Source organism: Triturus cristatus, chromosome 12, assembly GCF_964204655.1.
Source record: "Triturus cristatus chromosome 12, aTriCri1.1, whole genome shotgun sequence".
In the NCBI taxonomy this organism is placed as follows: domain Eukaryota; kingdom Metazoa; phylum Chordata; class Amphibia; order Caudata; family Salamandridae; genus Triturus; species Triturus cristatus.
In genome coordinates, this window is record NC_140595.1 from 421,850,011 (window position 1) to 421,874,686 (window position 24,676).

The window sequence follows — 24,676 nt, forward strand, 5'->3', positions numbered from 1 at the left end:
AAGTTGAAATCAGTGCACACAATATTTTAATGTACCTAAAGTGTTGAGTTTTAGGCAACTGTTATTTACAGACAGCACGTTTTCTACTGAAATTGTCTCTAAATTTGCGAAGACATGCAGTTTTAATGATGAGGTTATATTGCACACAAATTATAATTTGTGGAAATCAGGTGTCAGTGAATATTTATCATTTGTGCATCCCAAAGTAAATTGTCTTAATGTGTTTTGATCCTATTAAAACTGTGTTTCCATCACTCTTCAAAATTGCAAACAATGTGCTTCATTTTTGCTTTCCAATCTGCTGAATGCTACTGTTCATTTACAGGTATGTACATTTTGTTGTGTGTTACAAAAAAAATCATTATCCATCCTTTCCTTTCACACTCCCTGTACCCCAGCAAAATTGTCACATGGCTCACATAATTCACTTTACTTTTCTTCCTCTGATGGCAAAGTAAGACGAGTTCGTAAACACCAATCTCCGTTATAAAAACTAAGCAGCAATTTGTCAGAAGACATAGTCTGACATTAGACCTTTGTCTTTAGAGTGCAGCAAAAGTGACTAGACAAATACAGAATTTAAAGGCATCTTCATTTATTGCTTGGACTTTCATGACCCATCAAAAATCATCTCAATGCAGTTATTACCAGTGCTTAATTGGGAAGGTTCTCAGTATCTGCACATCTTTATTAGGATCGTTACCACTGAAACATATCTGAGAGCTGCTAAACATGATTTTCTTATAACATATGCTCCAGTGCTATAAAGAAGAGGTGTGTTTTGTACAGAACTGGCAATGTGTTACCAAACAGATTAATCCCATGTGTGCACATCAAACATTGTGTGTCAGAACCTTTGCAGGGTGAAATTTAACCTTATAAATCTTAAGTGTGAAGACTGTCAGAGTAAAATCACTGCACATATCAAAAGTCACTATTTCACTGCAGAAAAGCCGAGTCTATAAAAGCAGAAAGTTCCTCACATGGAGTACAGGAGCCAGCCTACCTGTAAGGACCATGATTACGAAAATGCCAGTGGCACTGACAAGACAGCACCAGAAAGTTCCTCACATGGAGTACAGGAGCCAGCCTGCCTGCAAGGTGGCAGTCCTGCGTCCATACCATTTCAAGGTGGCTTTATGGACCATCCACCACTGCCCCACAGAACCGCCATTCCCTGGCAGTGGCGCAACGCAAAGGACATATATAATATGCAAAGTTTCACCGCTGTGGTCTGCCGAGCATATTATGAGTTTCCTTCCTGCTCAAAGTCTGTCTTCTCAGTTGGCATAAGGGGACATAGTTATCAAAGGTTTTGTGTCCTTCTTTCACCACGCAAGGGGGCGTGGGCCGACACAAAAACCTATAATGAGATTTAACAAGCCATGCAAGGTCACCTTGCGTGGCCCTGCGTGGCTTGCACAATCTGGGGTAAGGCAACGCAGTGTAACTTGCTGCCCTGCGTTCATCTGTCCCAGGGAGGCATTCCATTGGTGGAGTGTGGATGTTCCCTGGTATCCACCCATGGATTCTGAAGCTTTCCCAGATTTACGAATACTGGTAGTCCTTGGAATATGACACAATGCTATGCTTTCCAAGGGGTGACATAACAAGGAGAAAATCTTTATTTCTTCTAGTTTTTTCCTCTTTCTACCTTTGCTGCATTCTTCAGCACACATTGAAAGAGGAAAACTCCTTAGAGGATTGTGTTTTGTGCAGCAGAGGACTCTATATTAAACTTGTTATCCAAAGCTATCTGCAACAGGTGATTTATCCTAATGAACTATTCCAGTGGAATTGGAGCCTGTAACCTGCAGACCTCTTTGTAGCAGGTATTCTGCCCAGTAAGCTCCAGTTTCACTTCGTATTAAGCAGCTGTGAGCACTTGGATAAGGCACAATTCCCTCTTCAATACCAATAAGTGAAGTTCTAAAGAACCTTTTCTGTGGACAGCAGATGAGTGGTTTAGTGACAGGCTCTTGGACCTGTTCATGTGACTGAAGTACATAACCTGGGGTTATTTTTGATTTTCACTTTCTCTTACCCTGCAGATCAACATAGTCTTTTCCACCTGCGATTACCACCTGAAATTGCTTTGCAAAATCACTTTGTTTTTAACCCTATCAGCTGGATAAACTGTGGTTTGTCATATTACTGTAACTTTCACTATCTTTAAGGTCCTGTTTCTTCTGTTGCTCGTCTCTCCAGAATTCAGAAAGGTGTGACTCAGATCATCTTTTAGCTTCCACACGGTAATAATTGTAATCTCCATCTTGTTTTTCTTCATTAACTTCCTGTCCCATGCCACATGAAATTCAAATACCTCTCTCTGATGCATTGTTATTTTTACTCTACTGGTATCTGTTTCTTACAGAATTTGTTCATTATGCTTGTTCATGTTCCCTCTGCTAATCTCTGCACCTCCTTGTCCTTCACAGGATTCTATGTATCCAAGCTGATGGACACCTCTTTTTATACCATGTAGCTTAAGTTTTGTATGCTTTCCCGCTACATATTCACCATATAGAACAAACCCACCACTTCACTTTTGGAAAAGCCCAAAATACCCACTTTTTCTGCAGGACACACTAAATCTCATTGACTATTCTCCCATGTCAGCTTTTATCATTGACATGATGCTTTTAAGGGTAACAGTGCACTTTACAAATCCATTAGCTTATTTTTTTGAGAGAGGAACCTATGGCTAATCAGTTGGACTGGGCGATCAATTCTGGTCTGCCAGCGAAGTCCGCAGAGCTTTGCCACTCCACGCTCTGCTTGGAGCGTGGAGTTCAGCAAAAACTCCACCAACTCTGTGTGGCGGAGTTTACTGGTGCCAACCCAATGTAGAGAGTTTCAAAACAGAGCAGCCAGAAGTCTCTTTGTCTCTTATGTACACGGAGATGCATGTGGGGAGGGGTAAGGACTCTTTTGGTAATGATCATGCTTATTTTAGGCTACTTTTCAACTGAAATTGTGCTTGCTGTGTATTTGTCTTTTTGATTTGAGCAATTGAGAAACACAAGAACCACCAGTCCTACTATGATACTGGTGAGCGTTGCACCCCAGGAGGTCCATAAGTGTGTGTACCAGGGGCACGGCGGGGGTTCACAAAACAGTAGAAGGTGATGCCAGTTGGATGCTTGGCTCCAAGGCTGAGGGTCCAGCTGCCATAGCCCTGCCCAGCATTAATAAGAATGATTTGGTACAGTGGCTGCCTTTTTATATGGATTAAGTACAAAAGTGATTTCACAGAGTGAGGGAGTCATCTCTGAAATTAATTCATAAAAAACTTGTGCTTCTGTAAACCAGAGATGTCTGCTGAGAGAGCACCTCACTGCTTATTCGAATTTGCTGCCACTGGCTACTTCACGAAGAGAAAGCGGGTTCAACTTCTGAGACTCAGTTGCAAGAGGTGTGCTGCTGCTGTGCTGCGCGCATTCACACATTCTTGCATTATTTGCTGAACTCATGCCACCGAACCTCCCACTTGGAGTAAAACTTAGAATTTCATTTCCACTGCATGCCACCATTTTCCTCACAAACTGTAATGAAATGTGACTCTGTAATTAATTAGACTTTATTATATTTCATTAGAGTAATACAGCTCCTAGTCGTGCGACAATGTTTTTTTTTATATATACTTTTTTTTATTGAAGTCCGGAATTATTGCAATACATTAAATACATTAAAATCAAAAATGTCCATTTAATAAAAGAGAGTTACAATCGGGCATATCATTACATTTCCAGAAATGTATAAATATCACAGAGATTACCTAAAGCACTTAAATATCAGGGAAAAATACATTCAAAGCAAGACAATAACCCCCTCCGAAACTTAATCAAAATATGTAACCCACATTTTTTCAAACTTCCTAAGGCCCCACACCCGAAGTGCATAAATAGGTTCACTTCTTCTAATCGCTTGCATTTTATGTACCCACTCCAGGGCAGAGGGAATCAAATCAGTACGCCACCTTTACAATAGCAATGATCTAGCTACCGCCATTGAAATGTATAAATATTTTACCAATTGATCAGAGATAGGAAGGTCTGGGTCAAAACCGAAAATGATTAACAAATCATTCATTGCTAATTGCATACAACATTCAGTTTCCAAGTAACAAAAAATGTCCTCCCAATACTTCTGAATCTTAGAACATTGACATACATTTTTGAAAGGGAAAGAGGGGTTCGGTAAAGTTGCCTTTACTAAAAAACAACATCCTTTGCCAGTTCGCCCCTCTTAATGTGCCAAATTTCAATTTATTAACGGCCGACCATAAATTTACAGAGATCTCAAAATCTTCATGGTGCTTCCATTTTTTAATTGCCTTTTGTCCAAGATCCAATCCCCTAGTTGAGGCTAAACGTTTTCTCCATATCCCGGGATTCCTAGCAGAAGTATCCTCTAGGAGTTCAGTTACCAATTGATGTTGTTTGCTAATTTGAGAAGCATCTAGCCCAACAAGAAATTTAAGGAGGACATTATATGACCCTAGAAGAATAAAATCATTAGTAATTACTTGCGACATTTCAGTCAAAGTCAGCCATTCTCCATTCCTCAGAAAGTCTGAGACCTTACAGAAACCTACCGAAGCCCATTTTGCAGTAAGTTCTGACGATTGCGTAATTCCTGCTAATGGTAGAATGCTGGATAATAAGGAGGCTGAATTAATTACAGGAATGAAGTATCTTTTATAAAGTGCTTGTCGTTTCTTAAAAAAACAATGGAGACACTTATAGCGTACCAATTTGAGAGATTTGAAAATTAAGAGAGGGGAGTGGATCTGACTTTCCTTACACATAAGATTCACAAAACTATTGATAAAAAGGTTTGACTGTAAGTCAGGTTTAAATCTAGATAGATATTGTGCAAAATAAGCATAATAATAATCCCTGAGATTCGGAAGAGCTAAACCTCCTTGTTCCACTTCTTCATATAAAGTGCTGAGTGCAATACGTGATGACTTTTTAGCCCAAATGAAAGCTGTAAACATTGATTCTACTTGGGCGAAAAATGAACCTGATAAAATGCATGGGATAGTTGAGAACAGAAAATTAAACAGAGGGAGAACAGACATTTTAATCAAAGCCACCTGACCCAGAATGGATAAAGGGAGAGAGTGCCAGCGTAAAAACAAGGCCTGAATTTTTTGAAGGAGCGGTGTGAAATTTAGATGGTATAAATCACTAACTTTTTCAGAGAAATATACCCCCAGATATCTTTTAGGTTTGGTGTTAACACAGGGAAGAATATCAGGGTGCAGATCCCAGCTCGCTCCGCCACATTGTAAAATTTCAGTTTTTCTTTTATTAATACGGTACCCACCTAAAGCCTCATAATCTTCAAAAAGCTGAAAAACTTTAGCTTGAACCTATATCTCTGGCTTAATAATAAGCATTATGTCGTCAGCATATAATTTCAGCTTCGCCATAGATGGAAATGGGGGACAGATATCGGCACAGTTCCTTATTGCTATCGCCAATGGTTCGATAAAAAAAGCAAATAAAACGTGCAATAAAAAACACCCCTGCCTTGTGCCCCGTTTTACTGTGACCCACCGAATCACCGACGAATTAATAATGACATTAGCTTCAGCATTATTATATAAATTATGAATCAAGGTCATGAACTTGGGAGGAATACCAAAATAATCTAGAATTCTGAACATTGTCTCCCACACAACGAGGTCAAATGCCTTGTAAGTGTCTAATAAAAGGACTAGAGCGGGTATCCTCTGTGTATCAAAATAGTCGAGAGCCTCAGTTAAATAGTGTGTATTAGTAGCCAGCTGTCGACAGGCAATAAAACCATTCTGATCCAAATGGATCAGTTGCGCCGCATATTGATTAAACCGAAGTGATAACAATTTGGTGACTATTTTATAATCTGAATTTAATAGCGTAATCAGGCGATAAGAGTTTGGATCCTCGCTGTTCTGATCTTTTTTCAAAAAACGGACTATATTACCCTGTCTAAAAGTCTCTGGTATTTTTCCCCCTCCAATAAAGAATTTATTAATTGAAGAAAAAATTCTGCAAAGGAGCTAAAAAAGATTTTTAAAAATTCAGGTGGATACCCATCCGGGCCACAGGCCTTGCCGCTTGGGAGATTCTTAATGACTCCCTCCAACTCTTCCATAGTAAAGGGACTTGCCATCGATAATTTTTCTAAACCTGAAAGCGTGGGTATTTCATTTTTCTGTAAGAAACTTTCGAATAATGTCATGTCCACCATCTGTTGTTGGCCGTAAATAGACACATAATGCCGTAGCATTATTTCCCCAATTTTGGCTGGGTCACCTGTACGCAGGGTAGTTGCAGGGCATTTCAGTGCATTAATTTGATTTATAGCAGCTTGCTCCCTGGCTTGCCAAACTAAAAACCTACCGGTAAAATTGCTTTTCTCATAGATTTTTTGACGCAGTTGCTGAGAGGAACCTTCACTCTGAGTGTGGTAGTTAGCACTAAGTTCCCGCTTGGCCTGATCGAACTGGCGCTGATTAAGCGCAGAGGGGTTCTTAAGAAATGCGGCATAGGACGTTTGGATTTTCTGTTCCAAAATTCTCTTATCTTCCCTAACTTTTTTTTCAATAATTAGCCCCCGAATAAAGGCCTTAAGTGCATCCCATACCACTCTCACAGGTGCTCACAGGTGCAGATTCACTATTTCGTAGTAAAAATTCCTTAATCTCCGACCCAATAAAACCCACCCAAGCCTCTTCATTAAAATATTGTCTGTTCAACGACCAACGTTTAGGTGATTTAACACAGTCTCCCAGCTGCACCTCAAGCACCAACATTGCATGATCAGAGAAACCATTATGTAGGAATCTCTGCTGGTTGAAACACAGCCTCTGGGAGACCAGAAAAAAATATAATCCGTGAAGAGGTACGGAATCTACCTGACCAGCACGTATATGCTATTTTGACAGGAAAGGCGGTGCGCCAGGGATCCTGTAGATCTAGGGTTCTTTCATAATGTTGTAGGGTTCTAAAAGATTTAGGTTTTAACTGCCGTTTGGCCAGCACTGATGAGTCTATTTTAGGATTCATTAAGAGATTAAGAGATTAAAATCTTTAGGTTAGATTTAGGTTTCAACTGCCGTTTGGCCAGCACTGATGAGTCTATTTTAGGATTCAATAAGAGATTAAAATCGCCCCCCACGATCAGATCACCAGAAACCTGCATTAAGGACTGAAACAAATCCTCATATGTCTTAGGGTTGTCCTCAACTGGGGCATATATACTAACAAAAGTAATTGGTCTCTGGTTTTGTCTAAGCATACAGGTAACACAGCACCAGCGGCCCTGTTGACCTTTCTCAAAATTAAGAACCTCCGCCTGAAGATTTTTATTTTAAAATATTGCTGTCCCCCTATGGGAAGCAGAAGATGAAGAGAATCCCCTATAAACTGCCGAAGACCTAAACATAGAAAAATCTGGCAATTTTACAGTTGGTATATGGGTCTCTTGTAGAAATATCACCGCCGGGTTTTCTGTTTTAATCCATGATTCAATTGACCGCATTTTTTTTTGATTGTTTAGACCATTCACATTAAAAGAAACCACCCTTGGGTTTTAGCTATGGCTAGAAAACAATTGCTAACCAGAACCAACACCCAATACATACCCTGCCCAAAGTCAAACTCAAATATAAATGTATAGGACATAAATGCATTTGCAATAAACGGACTTCATTTTTTTCCATACTCACACCCCAGCCCACATACCCCCTCCCCAAAAATGTGGAAACCCCCCCACCAACCAGGCTAACCACATTTCACCCCCCCCCTCCGATATGGGTGTCATGTAATTACACCTGAGTGATCAAACCACTATCCCCCCCAGCAATTCTCAATTTTATCAAATATATTGAAACATATTGAGGCATGACCACACTATATGAATCAAATGACAAAAAAAAAACCAATTAAGATCAATTATAGTTAAGAGGACACCTTAACCCCTTGACTTCCGAAAGAACAGGGGCAAAAAAAAAAAAAAAGGGAGGGGGGCAAAACACAGCTTTAGGTGGCCCCACAAATTATAACAATTTATCATGATGATAACAACTAATATTTTAATTCAAATCCCAGAACACTACAAAATCTCTATCAGTAGTTTCTGGGCCTCATCCAGATCAAAGCACCCAACATAGCCTTAAAATAAAAAAATGAAGCCATAGGAAACTGTAGCTTAGACCCCCGAAACCCCACAGTACCCTAGCCCCAATGATTGTAATACAAAACAGAATCTTTCCCTAAATCCCAGAGCCCTGCGAAATTTCTTTTAATAATTTCTGGGCTTCATCCAAATCAGAAAACATAAAAAATTTGCCCTTAACCAGAACCTTCAGTTTAGACTGTGGGGCGATGGATGCCTGCGCCCCATTTGCTTTAAATAAATTGAGGATCTTTACGAATTCTTTCCTTCTACGCGCCGCCACAGCAGACATATCTGAAAAAATACGACATCTTGCAGTTTCATTCACTGGGAATTGTCTCTGCTGGACTGCTTTAGACAATATCCTCTCTTTTATGCGATAGTCTGCAAAATTTAGTAAAATTGTCCGTGGTACCGTAGAATTCGGGAATGGGCAGGCAGGATCATGATGAGCCCTGGTGATGGTAAGGTCACCTTCAAACTCTGGGATGACCTTTTGTTTAATAAATGAGTCTACCCACAGCAGGGTTTGAGAGCCCTCAATTCCTTCCAGAATTCCCTCTATTCTGAGATTAGCCCTCCGGGAGTAATTTTCTATCTCCTCCAGTTTATGCTCAAGGGTATAGTTACATTTAGCCGCCGTTTTGGCTTCTCCCATTACAATGGTGAATTGGTCCTCTAAGGCAGAAATCCTAGCCTCTGCCTCCTGCAATTTAACTGAAAGGATTGACATTGTGCCTTCGATATTCTCTAGGCGTTGATGAAGAGAGGCAAGTTCAGCTTTCTGAGTTCTTTTCAGCTCATGGACCTCCTCCAGAATTAAGTTCAGCATATCTTTAACACTTATCTGAAAATCCCCAGCTGATTCCAAATTGGGGCTAAAGATAATCTGGGGAGGGTCCACAACAGAAGCGATGCTCCCTTCAAAAATCCTCTTGGAAGAGATCGTACCTGATAGGACTGCGGGCTCTTGTGAAGGGGCCTGGGCCTGGACCTGGATTGATGACTCAACTTGGGAAGTAAGTATTGTACTGAAGGTATTAGATATAGTAGTAATCGATTCTGAATCTGATACATCAGTATTTTCCGAAATTCCCATGATTCCTAAATGCCCCACTTGTCTCCCTGTCTGAGCAATCGGGAGAGTTAGGGATATTGACTCATTTGGATTGGATATTTGCTCCAGAAAAGTTTCTGTGATTGCAATGGGGCCAATGGAACCAGCTATCAATGCTGCTGCTGGTGTTGTTAGCGCTGAAGGAGAAATAGCAGCCGAGGATTCCTTAGAAGATTCCTTAGAGAGCTTGGGGCCAGAGCTAGAGCCCGGAGAAGGAGACTGCAGAGTTGCTTTTTTCAAAAATAAAGAAAATTGTTTGGCTTCTTTTGTTACTCTCACTTTTTTAGGAGCTTCGAACCCTGAGATGTCTTGTGGAGTGAATCCAGGCATAACTGTAGCTGTATTTTTATCAGCCACATCCGTTAAACCATTTTGATCCAGAGGTAGAGCAGAGGATGGAACCTCTTCCTCAGAGCGCTCAAAGGCCGAATCGGGGTCAAGCTAATTTGAAACGCTTTCTTTACAGGCCAGTCTAGCAGTTTCCCTTATCTCCTTGACCTGAGCACGGCGAGTTTTCACCTTAAGGCGGGCATTAAGCAATTTCCCCTTTCTAGCTGCAATTCCAACCAGGGGCGCCGCCTTACCACTCCTTGTAGCCCTTGGGACAGTAATATGGCACTTACAATAAAACTTATACGCCCTATTAGGAATAAAGTTCAAAGTTCAAAAGGGCATCCTCAGTAACTTTCCCCTTTCCCCTTTATATAGCGTGGTGTTAGGGCAAAAAAATGAGGCAGATGGAGCCAAAAAAGACAAAAGCTAGACTGCTACCAGCTAAAAACAGGGCATAAAGAGGCACGGAGAGGCAGTAAAAAAAAACAACCCAGTGGAGCCAAATCTGTATTAACTAAAGCAAGAAGTACAGCATGCCAAAACGAATATTTTTTTTTCTTTCAAAATAAACAACAAGTTCAATATTGTATTGCTATTGCTGCGATATGCTTAAAAAAAAAAAATTATAATTTTGCAGCGCGTGAATACAGGCGTCCACCACTGCCACAGTCTTATTGCCTGCCGCTCCTTACCTCCAGCTGGCTCTTATCCACACCTGGCAGCCTCCATTCGGCCAGAGTTCGGGTGAAAAAAGGCTCTAGGAAAGCTCCGTTGTTGTTAACAGCTCCGTTATTAACATTAAAAAAAAACGGAGAAGGAATATGACAATTCTCTGCACCGTAATGCCTGATTTAATCCTGATTTAATCCAGTTCAGCCCCTGTAACCGCGCTCTCCAAACGTCAAAAAGGAACGAGAGCGCCTACTGCTGCACTCGATCTCAGTCCGATTCAATCCGCCATTGCCGGGGTGGGGGTGGGGCTTCAATCAGCTACGGCTACGCAGCGTGGTGCTCCGCGGCCGTCATCCCTACCTCACAGTCGTGCGACAATGTTGAAGGTAAGCTTCATATATGATGCTGTCTAACCTGAATTTATATTTGCCCTGAGTAGACATGCATGTAAACAACCCTTGTCTCGTTCTCCATATTTGTTGTGTACTTCTTTACTCTATGTGTGATTTTTCCAGCTGAAATCTTCTGCTCTCGCCCTCCCTCTCACTTGCTTTAAAGAACCTGGAAATGCCATGCTCTTTATTTTTTAATTTCATTTGAGGCATTCAAGAAGTACTTGGTCTGCAAGCATCAATTGCTTGGCTGCACCTTCCAGTAGAAGACGGGGCTCTGTATTTTTTATTTATTCTAAGGCAGCATAGAGATGGTTTTGAAAGATTTGATATGGTACCTTACCCTTGGAACAGTATAGCTGCTTACCATAAATGAAAAACCAATACATGTTTGTGCAAGCAGCATCGATTCATCATTAATATTCTAGCAGCGGGGTAGATTAAATGACTGTAATACTGGAAGCAAATAAGAGCGGAGATGGTTGATGGTAATTTGATGGCACGGTGAATGATTTCCAAGTTGTGCTGTGATTTGATGAGACGCTTTTGTTCACTGTGCGATTTAGCGTATTGCCTTGTTTTTAAGATCGTCTAAAGATTCCTTAGCACTAGTTTTCACACCGGGGACCCATATTAAAGTCAAGACATATGGAGTGGCCTTTGGCGGGAAGTGTTGGACAACCTTAGAATATTTGGTATCCGGATCTTTCCTCCGAGCCATTCTCCCTGCTGTTTGAAGGCATTATGACTGGGGTGAATGAGCTCTCGTACTAGATTATTTGGGTTCCCTTGAGTGGCTTGATGATGTTCAGTCTCTGGATGAGTTATGTCTAACATTGACAATTCTTTATACTGGCCAGGGGATTGCTGGATCCAGGGCTCTGGATGGTTCTCAAGTAGCTTCAGTACCTTGCCCAAACTTGTTTCAAGCTAGTTCAATTTACTGGTCACATCCTCCAAGGCCTGCTTCATCATTGCTTTATCATTGTTTCAACATCTTTAATTTGGTCACTTAGGGCTTGGATTTGGGAGGTATTATCCATTTTGTCCACCTCATAAGTTCTACAACCTTTATCTTGCCCCCTTTTCTTTTTTGCTGGAGGTTGGCTAGCTATTGCTTGTGAGGGACTGACAATGGAGAAGGATGTGTCATTTAACACACAAGGGTTCAGGTTTTTTGGGTTCTGTACAATGGTATTCACGGTTTCCAAACTATCAGTCTCTGGTGCTTCTATTGTTGCGAGAACCTCTTGGGTCACCCTCTGTTTTAGGCCCATTTGTTCTTCAGTGTCAGTAATCTCCTTATTTTTCCTAGACATAGCCCCCGTTAAATAGCCTGCAATCGAGAGATAGGGTTGCCCTCATTGGGACCAAATTTGAATGGGCTTTTCCGCTTTCCCATCTTTAGTGGTCAAAGTTAAGGTAAGTGAACAATCACACTGAGGTGTCCAAAGTCCAACGAAAAGGGGGTGGCACAGCCCGGCCATGTCCAGCCGCAGACGGGCTTGCTCTTTTCCTGGTCTGCATGTGGCTGGGTGCATCCTGCATTGCAGGAAATGAAGAACACTTTTCAGCAAGTGTCAAGTGTGTCCAACCCCTCCTATGCCTCAGGGGATGCTGGGGACAAAGTCTCAGCCCAGCAGGGCCTTAAATAAGCTTTTGCAAAATATGGGTGAGTAAACTGCTGTGAAAGCCATCACTTCAGTTATAAAACATGTGTCGGTAGAAAGACCAAAATCGTTCCTGCTGGTCGCATGCGTACAAAACAGTAGTCTCAGTAAATGCTAAGCTTCCTTTTTTAGTCCCACTCTAATAAACACGCAATGAAGTCTCAATTGGCGTGGAGCTCAATGGCTATTTCTACCTTAGCGACCACTTAGTGATCATAAGCAGCAGGAAACAACATTCCCAGTCAGCGCTGACTGAGGCTAGGGTTTGGATCAGGTACCAAGTAGCAGCTGAGTCAGCTTCCTTCACTGCTGTGGAAGTAGCATGTAAGCAGAGTATCAACAAGCCGGCATTCAGTGCACCCTGGGGCATATTTACAAGCCCCTATCACCATGAGAACATCACATTTTACGACGCTCCTGTGGCGATAGGGGCTTCACCTTACTTACAAGGCAGCGTTAAGCCACTTAACATGGCTTAAAGCTGCCTTGTAAATAAGGCCCCCTTTCACTCTGCTTAGTGTGAAACAGGAGGGCAATGGGTGTTGCAGTGGGCGTTCCACCGCAACACCCATTAATTCTGACATTGTCCCCTATTTACAAGGGAGGAGTACATAGGAGTCAGTGCCAGAAATAAAACCAGGGTAAACCTGGTATTACCCTGGCGCAACAAGGAAACATGCTTCATTTCTCCTCGTTTTTGCTGTTTTCATGTGTGCTGCATTGTGCAGCACACATGAAAACAGCAAAGGGCCAATGATTGTTTATGTGCAGGAAGGTCCTCCTTCCTGCACATAAACAATAATTTTTTAGAAATGCCGTTTGCAACTTCAATGTGTGCTGCATTAAGCAGCACACATAGTAGTTACAAAACAGCATTTCACGATCATTTATGTGCAGGAAGGGGGACGTTCTTGTACATAAACAATCTTCCCCTGCATGCAGACACTCTTGCACTATGGTGCAAGGGTGCCTGTGTTGGCACTAGGCTAATAAGTGTAGCGCCAGCATCGGGAGAAACGCAGGGCTGCACCATAGTCTTGTAAATATGGTGCAGAACTGCGTTTAAGTGGTGGATTGAGGCATTAAGCCAGGAAGGCTAATGCATCACTCAGCCACATCCCTTGTAAATATGCCCCCTGCATATAAACAGCTCCCCAGTATTTCCCCTTACCAAGCAGATCATTGCCGTGCACCGCACAACACCCTCGTCACTCAGCGATCAACATTCCATACCCGCTCTGATAGTTGCGTGTTCCCCACCCCAGGGGTCCGTACTGTTGTCTTGCGCCCTCAGCTTGGATAGTGCCGGAGCCGCAGCAAGGAATCAAGAGCAGCCACTGTACAGTGCAGGGAGGGTGGGAGGGGAAAATGAGCTTTTCAGCCATCTCTCTCATAGGTCTCAGTGCCAGCATGTAGACAACCACTGTGCTGGCCTGCATCTCCCTCTGCAGCATCCACTGGGCCCCAAAGGGCTGAAGGTATGCAAGGGATGGGGGGCTCAAAGTCAGCTTACTCTGTATTCTCACTGCTGGTCTCCATCTTGGATCTCTTTGAAGGCTAATCAGAAAAATCCTTCCTGCAATATAAAGTGAGTACTACCTAGACAAAATTTAAAGACTCTGGTATGCACAACAATGCCACTAGGTGCTCAAACCCCCATAAAAGACCACAGGTTATAGAGATAAAACCACATTTGAGAAAGCAATGGTAGGTTCCAAGTGGGTGATATCTAAGCTGTACTCATGGATGCTCTTCATGAGCACTCTTGGGCCCATATGAATAGTTGGGAAAGGTACCTAAACAGATTACTACCTGAAACTGGGAAACTCTGAGAAGACATGTCGATGAAAGCTCTATGTGTTTCAGGAACTCTGGCATACATTATACAATGTTCTAGGATTGGCAATTTATACATGTTAAATTTACTGCATGTAGTCCCATGCTAGCCATGCTTGCTGGAGAGGTTTCAGCAACATTTGTTGGAGCTGACGCTAAGCTACTTTTGTTTTTATGGTAATTAGATCAACCATTACAGGAAGTACTAAGCTGCCCTATTATATTAAAGCCTGCTGTGTTTCTATCAGGTTTGAGAGACTGGACTGTTAAATATTGTTACAATGTTTAGAGGTAGTGAAACTGGCAATTGTGTTTCAATGGAAAAAAGGGATTGGCCCTTAATAACGCAATGGTTCCCTAGATTATGGCGCATTCTAACTATGGAATGCTTGTCCAGCAACATCATGAGGACTTGTTACGTTCCCGGGCTAGGCTCATGTATTGAAGCGGCTCATTTCTTACATTGTCCTATTTTCCTGACTAACATTTCAGCAGTAACATTTTGCATATATTGTGTGAGGGACAATGTTGGATTAGTTTATATAAAACTAAACTTGTTTACACATCTAGCTTCGCACTACATTATCACAATGCCCTGAACATCATGTATAAGTTCTCGTTTGGCACTATGTACTAATGCCATCTCTGTCTTAGTCCACAGGGCGACAGGGCTATCTACATATCCTTATTATCACTAATCTATACACACATCGCAAGGCTGCTTTCTATTATATAAAGATGAGCATCCCGATAAATTAGGAGAGGAGACACTTCAACTTGCACCGAGGGTCCCTACATACTGAGACTTCACCACGCAGCAGTCTGACATCTCCGTGAGGGGGGTGTCCAGTTTGTGACCAAGACGGGCTCCTACATTCTCTCTCATTAGGTAATGAGGCTAGATCATCTACACCTACACACACTCTAGGTACACTTAGAGTAGGGTTTGCATAGTAGGAATACGCTTGATTGCTGTCTTGTTTTATAGGCCTGAATACATACATACACTGTTTTAGCACCATGGTAGAACTATATCTACTATTTACAATTTTGATGCTCATAATCCTTTTCACCTGCTTCTATTAATCATTGCGATACCAAAGGGGGTGATGGACGGAGCGTTTGAGCAAATCAAACACTCACCCCCAGTCAACTGATCTGGGTTTAATCCATCATCATTCTTTAGCTCGCTCCACCACCCCAGTTCAGACATGACCATATGCAAATCAGTCTGACCCTGTGCCTCATGGGAACAGTCCAGCCCGAACTTCCAAGCCATCTCTTCCCTGGACCGGAAACAAGCATCCTGGGACCGGTTTCGGGTTCATAACCCTCGTCAGCCAGGCTATCTTGAATCCAGTGGTAAAGTGAGCAAGGGACCCACGTCTGGGCATACCCTGCCAACTTAGGGCGAACAAAGATAGCCTGGCTGACGAGGGTTATGAACCCGAAACCGGTCCCAGGATGCTTGTTTCCGGTCCAGGGAAGACATGGCTTAGCAGTTCAGGCTGGACTGTTCCCATGAGGCACAGGGTCCATCATCCCCTTTGGTATCGCTATGTTCGCCCTAAGTTGTTAGGGTATGCCCAGACGTGGGTCCCTTGCTCACTTTACCACTGGATTCAAGATAGCCTGGCTGACAAGGGTTATGAACCCGAAACCGGTCCCAGGATGCTTGTTTCCAGTCCAGGGAAGACATGGCTTGGCAGTTCGGGCTGGACTGTTCCCATGAGGCACAGGGTCAGACTGATTTGCATATGGCCATTTCTGAACTGGGGTGGTGGAGTGAGCTAAAGAATGATGATGGATTAAACCCAGATCAGTTGACTGGGGGTGAGTGTTTGATTTGCTCTAACGCTCCGTCCATCATCCCCTTTGGTATCTATTAATCATTGCAGCACATGTATTCTATACAAGAATAATGTTTGTTCAATAAATATATTGAAAGCTTCTTACTGAGTATTCTGTATTTTTCTCTGAGAACAAGTGAGTACGAGTGACTGAGCGAAAGGTTCTGTACTGTTTCCGCGATCCCTGAGGTGTCAGGGTTGTCATATTCAGTGGTTGCCAGAGACCATTCGCTCTGTGATAAGGTTACGGTGGCACTGTGAGCTAGCTGTTCTATAGGCCAACATATCCTGCTGGGGTGTCTGGAATCAGTCAAGGCACCAAGCCCCTAGTACATGTTGTCCAACAAACGTGCAGATCCTATGGATTAGTAGGAGCTACACAACAGACTCACCCTCATTTTGATTGAAAATGTACTAATGGTGTCCATAGTCAGTCGCCGGGTACCGTGACATAACATGTCATTCTAGATGGACAGCACTAGGGCTTTTTGTATAACCTACACAGATGCTAAGGGATCATAAGGATGGCAATGTGAGAGAAAAAGAACATTCAAGCTTACTGATTGCCTGTCTTAGTCTACACATCTGGGATGAAGGAGGAGATTCTAGGGGAGGGCAATTATAAAGGTGGGGTGCTGGATTTGATGTGTGCCTTTGGGCATCTTGATTATTGCTTTAACCATTTATTTTTTAAACTGTAAAGAGTGATGTCTACAAATATCTTCATGTTATGAACTCAATGAAAAATACTTCTGGAATAATCTTCAAAATTAGGATAAATTAAAGATGTATGTGAAATTTCTCATTCCAGAAGCAACCGACCAATTTATGTTTTTACCATTTTTGGGGGATACAAACTATCATTCAGAAACTACAAATAAAACACTAATATGGTAGACAAAATAGTCCTTATGAATAACATCATTGACTGTGCACATAGTGGCATAATGATAGGGCAAATTAAAGTAATGCTACTACTGTTAATACTGCCTCACCTGCTAATGATAACAAGAACAAATAGTTATAACAACAACACCAATAACAATACTATTAATTGTAATAATTATAATAACATATTTTATATCACATATCACACCATTCCTGTGCAGCTGCTAATAACTGTATAAAACAAGTGTTACTATTTCCTAGATTAATAGTACCCAGTGGCTGTGTGTCTGACTTTCCTTTGGACCTGTAATAGGCTCCTTATACAAAGGGTGTGCTTTGTTAACTGGTGGAACACAGTCCTTCCTCTTCCCTCAGTGAAAACTCATCATACAAGGTCAGTGGTAGATGGGAGTCATAAATGAAAGCCATGCTCTCATTTTTCTACTAATATTAGCCCCATCCCCTCCAGAATTTCAGAAATCATTTCCAGAGCAGTTGTACTAGACTGAAATACTTATTTGTCTAGATGCATTAGTGTTCGTTCTAGAACACAAAATGAGCTCATTGGTTTTACTCCAGAGTTTTCTCTTATCATGTTATGAATGTGTGAGCGTGTGGGGAGCGAGGGCCGGATACACAGACACAGAGGCTGTATGTAGTGAACAATTTTCTATGGGCTTTATTGACAATCGTTAAACAGTCTTTGTCATTTAGAAAACATGAGGGCTTCTTGGTTCTTTCTCTTGTTGGTCTTCTATCACTTCAACCTCTTGTCTCGTCCCGGGGTTTTTGGGCGTGGACAAGGTGGTGGGTTTGCGGAGGCTTGCACAAGAGAAAATAAACAAACAGGAGATGTCAGCCTTCGTTTCTACAGTGTTCAGTATTTAGTGTGAACCATCACCACACCCGGTATATCATAAGGTGCAACACGAGAAATATTAGGCACGGGGAGAGAGGCGTCGCATAAATGGTGCGAATGGTCATGAGGGCAAAATACATTGTATTTCTCGTGGTAAAGAGGGAGTAAGGGCAAGTTGGTTGTGGGTGCCAAAAGGGAGTGATGAGGAAAAGCAAACAGTAGTGCAGTGCTTGGGACTTCTGTGCTGTACAACCCAACGCTTTCTATCCCACCCTTACAAATCATTCACCTCCCACCTCCCTTGTTTCCTGCTACCCATATTTTCCTTCTGGGGGACTCACCGCCTCCGCCGCAACTCTCCAGAGTTGCGGCCGCTCTCCAGCATCCTCCAGTGGGCTACACCATTCCTCCCTCCACTCCTCGTTTTCTCCTGGGTCGTCTACTTTCTCGGCTGGGATCGCTCTCGGCTCCGGTTCTTTCTGTGGACGATCCGCTTCCTCCGCTGGGCTCGCACTTCTCGTGGTTTCCTCTCCTGGGTCGCGGGGCTCGAACTCCTTTTTCTGCCAAAACGTACCACCGGCTGTCCTTTCTTGGTCTCTATTTACCGGCCTCAGGTTTTTAGTTCCGGGGTCACTTCCGTTCCCTTCCTCCGATTCCGGCCTCACGATTGGCTCCTGTAGAGACACACAACAAGGGGACGGGGTTAGTCTCGCCGGCATCGGGTGGTAGTCCTGGTGATTTGGCGGGGATTTCACAATGCTTGGTGCAGAACGGTCAGGATCCCGAGGTATTGTTCTAGAGAGGTCTTTACTCCTCTCACAGAATATTGAAGGGATGCCAACCCAATATCATTGTACCAACCCACAATGTATGATTTTCCCTAGGTTCCTGCTTTCTGGCTAGTTGAAATAAACTGATTGTTCTACAGCTGGGGCACAGGATGTGCTATTCTCTGTGGGTGCGCAGAACCCCTACATTTATTAACTCCAAAATATTACCTCAACAGCACACCCATAGGTTGAGATGGTGTTAGGTCTCATTTTCATGAGGTAATGTGTCCCTGAGATAAGGCACCTCTCAGCACATCAACAATACAGTAAATTTAGTTTGGGCCCACTCAGTGATTAAGTTCTAAATCAAGGATATATTTAAAGTATCTATTAAGAAAAATCAAAAGGTGAGGTACAGAGACAATAAATGGAACTGCCCCAATTGCACAGCAAAATCAATAGAGAATTGGACATTATCTCTAATAGCATTAGTAAGTTGTCAGGAAAGTTCTGGCTCACCACAAAAATCGGAGATTTCTATACTCTTTTTCTGCATATAAGATTATCAAAACTGCTAAATCACCCCACCATGGAGACCACCTGGAAAAGAGTCACTGAGGGAAGGGTGCAGGGAAAATTCACATAATGAGTAACTTCTGTAAGGGAAAAGAGTGAATGCACAAATTTTGACTATTCCTCAAAGCAAATATTAGGATTTTTTGTACCTGTTTTATATCATTTTTGAAAACATTAAACAATTGAAATCTATATTTATACAACTAATTTTCATAACACAATGTCTATTTGGTTCATATATTCTCTCAGCCCCACAGTTACCATAACTAGCCTTGTTGTCTATTCACACCCCCCATATGTACCTATATGAGCTCAAACCTTTGCATGTACACCACTCTTCTCACCCTTTTATCCTCAAGGCACTGTGGCACCTCCAAGACATGACACTGGGGTGGACAAATTTACATGCCCCTAATGCAACCGGAGTGTCACTTTTTCTGACACTCCGGTGGCATTGCTCTATAACCCATATTTACAAGGTGGTGTTAAGCCACTTAATGTAGCATAACGCCACCTTGTAAATATGCTTCTTTCCACAGAAGTCTGCTGCGGAAACGGGGCGGGCAATGGGTGTTGCAGTGGGCGTTCCACCGCAACATTCATTGCTTTTTGATGCTGCCCCATATGTAAACTGTAAAGGATAGGGCAGCGCCAAAAGCTAAGGGCAGGTAAAACCTGGTCTAAGGATGCAGATACAAGGAGAATTTAATAATTCCTCCTCGTACTTTGCTCTTTCTATGTGTGCTGCATTCTGCAGCACACATAGAAACAGAAAATCACCTTTATAGATTGTTTATGTGCAGAAAGGTGTTCTTTCCTACACATAAACATACCCCCTGCAGCTCAGGCACTCTTGTATTAGGATCAGCACAAGGGCAAGTGCAGGGGTGCGCCGTATTTTTGTAAATACGGCACCTCCCTGGGTTATGAAATTGTGGGAATGCAGCATTGCAAAATTTGACACTACACCACGCTCCGACATTTTCTTGAACATATCCCCTGTATCTCTTGCCATTTCCAGTTCAATCCATAATGCTAAATATTAGAATTAATTGACACTTTGGGACACTTAGTTTTTCCTGGAGGCAATTTTCATTCACAGGATTATGTTTGACAGGGATGTGTCGACAACCTAGTCTGGCTCCAGAAAAGATATGCTTAGGAACTCCTTCTCAGTGGCCCGAAATGAGCTGCACACACGAAGAAACAAAACTTCAATTGATAAGGCACACTAGAATTAAATGTGCTTTCATTGATTCTTTGCTTTATAACATTTGTTCAATTATATTTTCAACAAAGTAGCATTGATTTGTGCTTGTAACTATTTTTGTGCAATTGTTTATTTAGTTTCTGAATTTGAGCAGCAACATATATATTAGATACTTTGATTCTCAGGTAAAAATAATCTTTGGTTAACAGCAACAAGATTTCAAGCAAAGGTTGGTTAAAGAAGATGGTACCTTCAGGAAAAGATAGACTGACTAGGGCCAGATGTAAGGTTGTGCTTACAGAACTGATATTTTCAACTGGTATTAAATAGGATTATTGTGTCCTGGCTCTCAAACCGAAATTGCATCTGAGTACAGATTACATACTGTAAACATTAAATAACAGCTAAAGCTCTGTTGCAAAGTAATCATTTTTATTTTTCATTCAGGTCATGGTGTGGATCCACGGAGGAGGATTTATCAATGGCGGTGCATCCTTTTATGATGGATCTGCATTATCTGCATATGAAAATGTTGTTGTGGTATCGATTCAGTATCGTCTTGGAGCACTTGGTCTTTTAAGGTAAAATAGTTCAAGTTTATGTTCACTTTTTCAAGTAGTTTAGTCACAGTTTTGCCGGGGCAAACTTACTTAAAACACTCAAGTACTCGAATTTTCCAAATATTCTTGGTTTGTTGAGGCTGACAGACAAGTTTGGCCAAAGCAGTCATTGATTTATAAAGTATGTAAGTGCCAGGGTTCAAACTATTTCTCAAGAGGCTACGGCAGCTGGCACCACCCACAGTTGCTCCTACTGTTGCCAAATGCCAGAATAGCAGTACCTACATGCTGGGTTTCTTACTTTTTTAAAGTATAATACATCATTATTGCTCCTCTGATGAATTCTGCTAACAAAATATACACGCAGTACCACAATGTGGTGGAAAAAGACATGATCAAGTGTAGAAATAGGTGCTGTTGCTCAGCAGTAGCAAATACATGCAAAACTTAAGCAATGGCCCAAAGGAATTTATGGAACCTGATTTGATGTTTCTAGTAAGGCCCAAAGGAAACTATTGCCTGTAAAATCATTTGGATCTCAACAAAGGCCAGGTCTTATATAAGATGATGACCCCTCCCATGGTGTTAAGATTATTAATGACATTCTGGTACTATGCCAAGGAATTAAGTACCCTGACATTAAAACTACTCAGATTGATTATTAGCTCTGACCATTTACCACGCTACTCCTGAGCTACCAGCCAGTATGACCTATGCATGGAGTGACCAGTGTATGAACGTTGCTAATTGTTTAGTGTGGGTGGAACTAAACACAATCATTCTCTAGAACCCCACCTTTTTCCCACCAATCCAGTAAACACCCCAACTGTACTAACTAAAAGCAGCTCCACTGCCCTGCATGTGTGAGCAGGGTAAGGTAGATATGTAACCATCCGTCCCTTTTCACATCACTACCTGCAGGAATCTTACCATAGTACTGCCCTATGCATGAAACTTCCATTCCGTAATGCCACCACCTGTGTTTGTCCATTCTATAATCACTCCACATTCCCATTTCAGTCCATTCCATATTAGCTTCACAGTCCCTTTTCAAGTCTTCCTCTGATGGCTTTGAGTTTCACTTCTTGCTGGGTGTCTCTGTCTATTTCTGTCTCAGTGCTTTGGGGCAGACTTTAAGTGCCACTTCAAATCCAATATCTTCAACCTCGCTCTCCTCCACAGTAAAGATCAGGATCTTCTTTGCCTCTGCTATGGATTCTGACTGGTATTGCTGACCATTTCGAAAGATGATGGCCCCACCTGCATACGATTACCTAAGCTTTGAATATGTAACAGATTGTAAAGGCCATTTTTTCTGAAATGTCACAGCTGAGATTCTGAAATTAGGCAATACTGTGACCTTCAAGGGTGATGTCTCTTTTCTCCATTGCAGTTGCTATGATCCTCTCTTTAACATGGAAACAATGGGCTCTTATATTATCCAGAAGGCCATTTTTTTATGAGGTGGGGCTCAGTGTCCTTTGGATTCTGTCTAGTTCTACATTGAATGCTTCAGGTCCTAATAGTCTCTGAAAATCTCCTGCCCATATACCTCCCGCTCTGCTTGTTACTCCTTGAATTCTGATGTTATTTTGTTTAGTGCTTTTTTCAAGTCATCCAGTTGCCCTTGTAGAGCTATGTTCTCTTCTTGCACTACAATGAGCTCCTGTCTGAAGTATTCCTGTTCCTCAAATCTGTTGTCCCTTGCCTCCTCCAGAGAGCACATTCTTCCCTCCAAGGTACGTATGTCAGCTTTGATATCTTGGATCTCTTGGACAGTTCTCATTTATTTAAAGGGGTGATGTCATTACAAAGGTCCTGAAATAAGGCCTCCAGCGGAGGTCAAAGCCATCTACAGGCTGACCATGGCCTTGTCTCTTCTGCTTGCTTCCAGTTTCTGTGCTTGTTGCTTTGCTAGAATATCTTTAATTGAAACATACTCTTTCTCCTTTGACTTTGCCATGTTGCCACCTCTCCTCTAGGTTTACTGGCATGGGGCATGCCACACTAGAGCTCATCTGCTTTTCTCTAGCTTCCCAAATCATCTTTTGATGCTCTCTTCTTAACCTGTTTTTGTCACTCGAGGAACAGTCCTCTACTAGGACCAACACGAGAATCCCTGCAACATGTAGGCCTTGTCTCTTAGCCACTGGCATTCAGTGCATTATCCACTGTAACCTCACCTTTTTGCCCTGTGTGTACTTTGTAATGAGCATTGCCCACCTCCTGGTGCCCCATAGTGCGTTGAAGGAAGGCGTAGTAGATTTAATGTCCTGTGCTTTTTGGATGTTCGATTCAACACCCATTAGCAGAGTTGTTTCACTCTGTCGCCTCTGCTGTCTGCTGTGTATTAATGGGCCTGTCCCTTAGCCCAGTCCCCTGATGGCTCTATTTGGGGTGAAACCACCCAATCAACTTATCCATTACAGTTTTGTCTCACGAGGTGCAGGGAAGGAATGGTCTGCTTGGTTATTCTGACTCTGGGCCCTGCGCTGTTTATCTTTAAGTGTTCCTCCCAGCCCTCCCAGGCTAGGGAGACAATGCCATGTATCTCCACATCGCTCACTGTGCTTCTTGTGGTATTACCTTTCTGCATTGGGAGCCTTCCCTCTACACCTGATGCTGTTCTATGGGGGACACCATGCTGCTCCCAGTAATCTCAGACCTGCTTCTGCATAGAACATAATTTGTTCATGGGTGAACTCTTTCTACTGCTCACCACTGCAGCCTCAACTCAATGCTGTGTCCTCAGGGCTGGCCACTGCCCTGGACCATTGGACTTGGGCCCTTGCTTGTTTCCAATACAGTGGTTATTTTATTTAAAAACAGGGCAGTAGTAGTTGCTCTGTACTCGGGGGCCTCCTCTGTTACACTGCCATTTTCTATTGCAAAACTGAGGCCGTCATCTTGTCTTCGAATCATACCCTTTAGGGAAGGAGTTCTCTGTGACCATGCCAGTTCCTTATTCTTGCCTGGAGGTCAGTCAGCCACCCCTCCAGGATGATGTCTGACCAATATTTCCCAGAACCTTTCATGAGCACGGGGTGATTAAAAAAAAAAGTTTCATTAGGGACTGCAATTTTAGGGATGGAAGTCTGATTCCCCTTGCAGGCCTCCATCCACGCATTTGCAGTCAGTTGAAGGGTGTCGCACATTGTGATCTGTCTAGGAAACATTCATTTGGCAGGTCATTTTGTGACCAGGGAAATAGAAATGTGTGATGCAGCTTATTAGTACATAGAGTGCGGGGCAAATTGCACAGCCTTCTTCATACCAATTAATGGCAAATGTCACATCCTTGTTTAGAAGCGGTTCCCACACTTTCTCCTATTTTAGCCATTTTTTTAACCTATGGGTAAAACATTCTGAAAAAGGCACTTCCATTACTTTTCCAAGATTGTAGAAGAATGTTTCAGCTGCTGAGTTCTTCCAGCCCACCCATAAACTGAAATGAAATGAGGTACTTTCCTTTCCCTGCCAGTGAAAAACCTACTTAGACTTTTCATGTTCCCCTGCCACTACCCGACATGAGACTGTTTGGCCGATGACAGGCTAGCTTTAAAGGCAGGGCTGCGCTAAATCTCTGCTTTCACATACCAATAACACATGCAGAATCCCTGAGTGTACATTGCAAGGGCATTTTTTGTCATCATCAGCTTTCCCCTCACTCACATTCATTATATAGGTATAGGTTGGTGTTCATTTGAAAAACCCACCTCACTTCCTGTCAGGGATCCTTGAGCAAGGAATCTGCCACACAAGGCTTCTTGC

The 24,676-nt window shown here is 42.5% G+C and overlaps 1 protein-coding gene across 1 annotated transcript in view; it reads left to right on the plus strand.

Annotated features, from left to right (window-relative positions):
* The window catches only part of LOC146776047 (fatty acyl-CoA hydrolase precursor, medium chain-like), a 275,087-nt gene that overhangs the window by 23,413 nt on the left and 226,998 nt on the right, over positions 1-24,676 (plus strand). Inside the window, exon 5 of the mRNA XM_085639929.1 lies at positions 20,793-20,926. Coding sequence (XP_085496055.1) covers positions 20,793-20,926 — 134 coding nt within the window. The remainder of the gene's footprint in view (positions 1-20,792; positions 20,927-24,676) is intronic.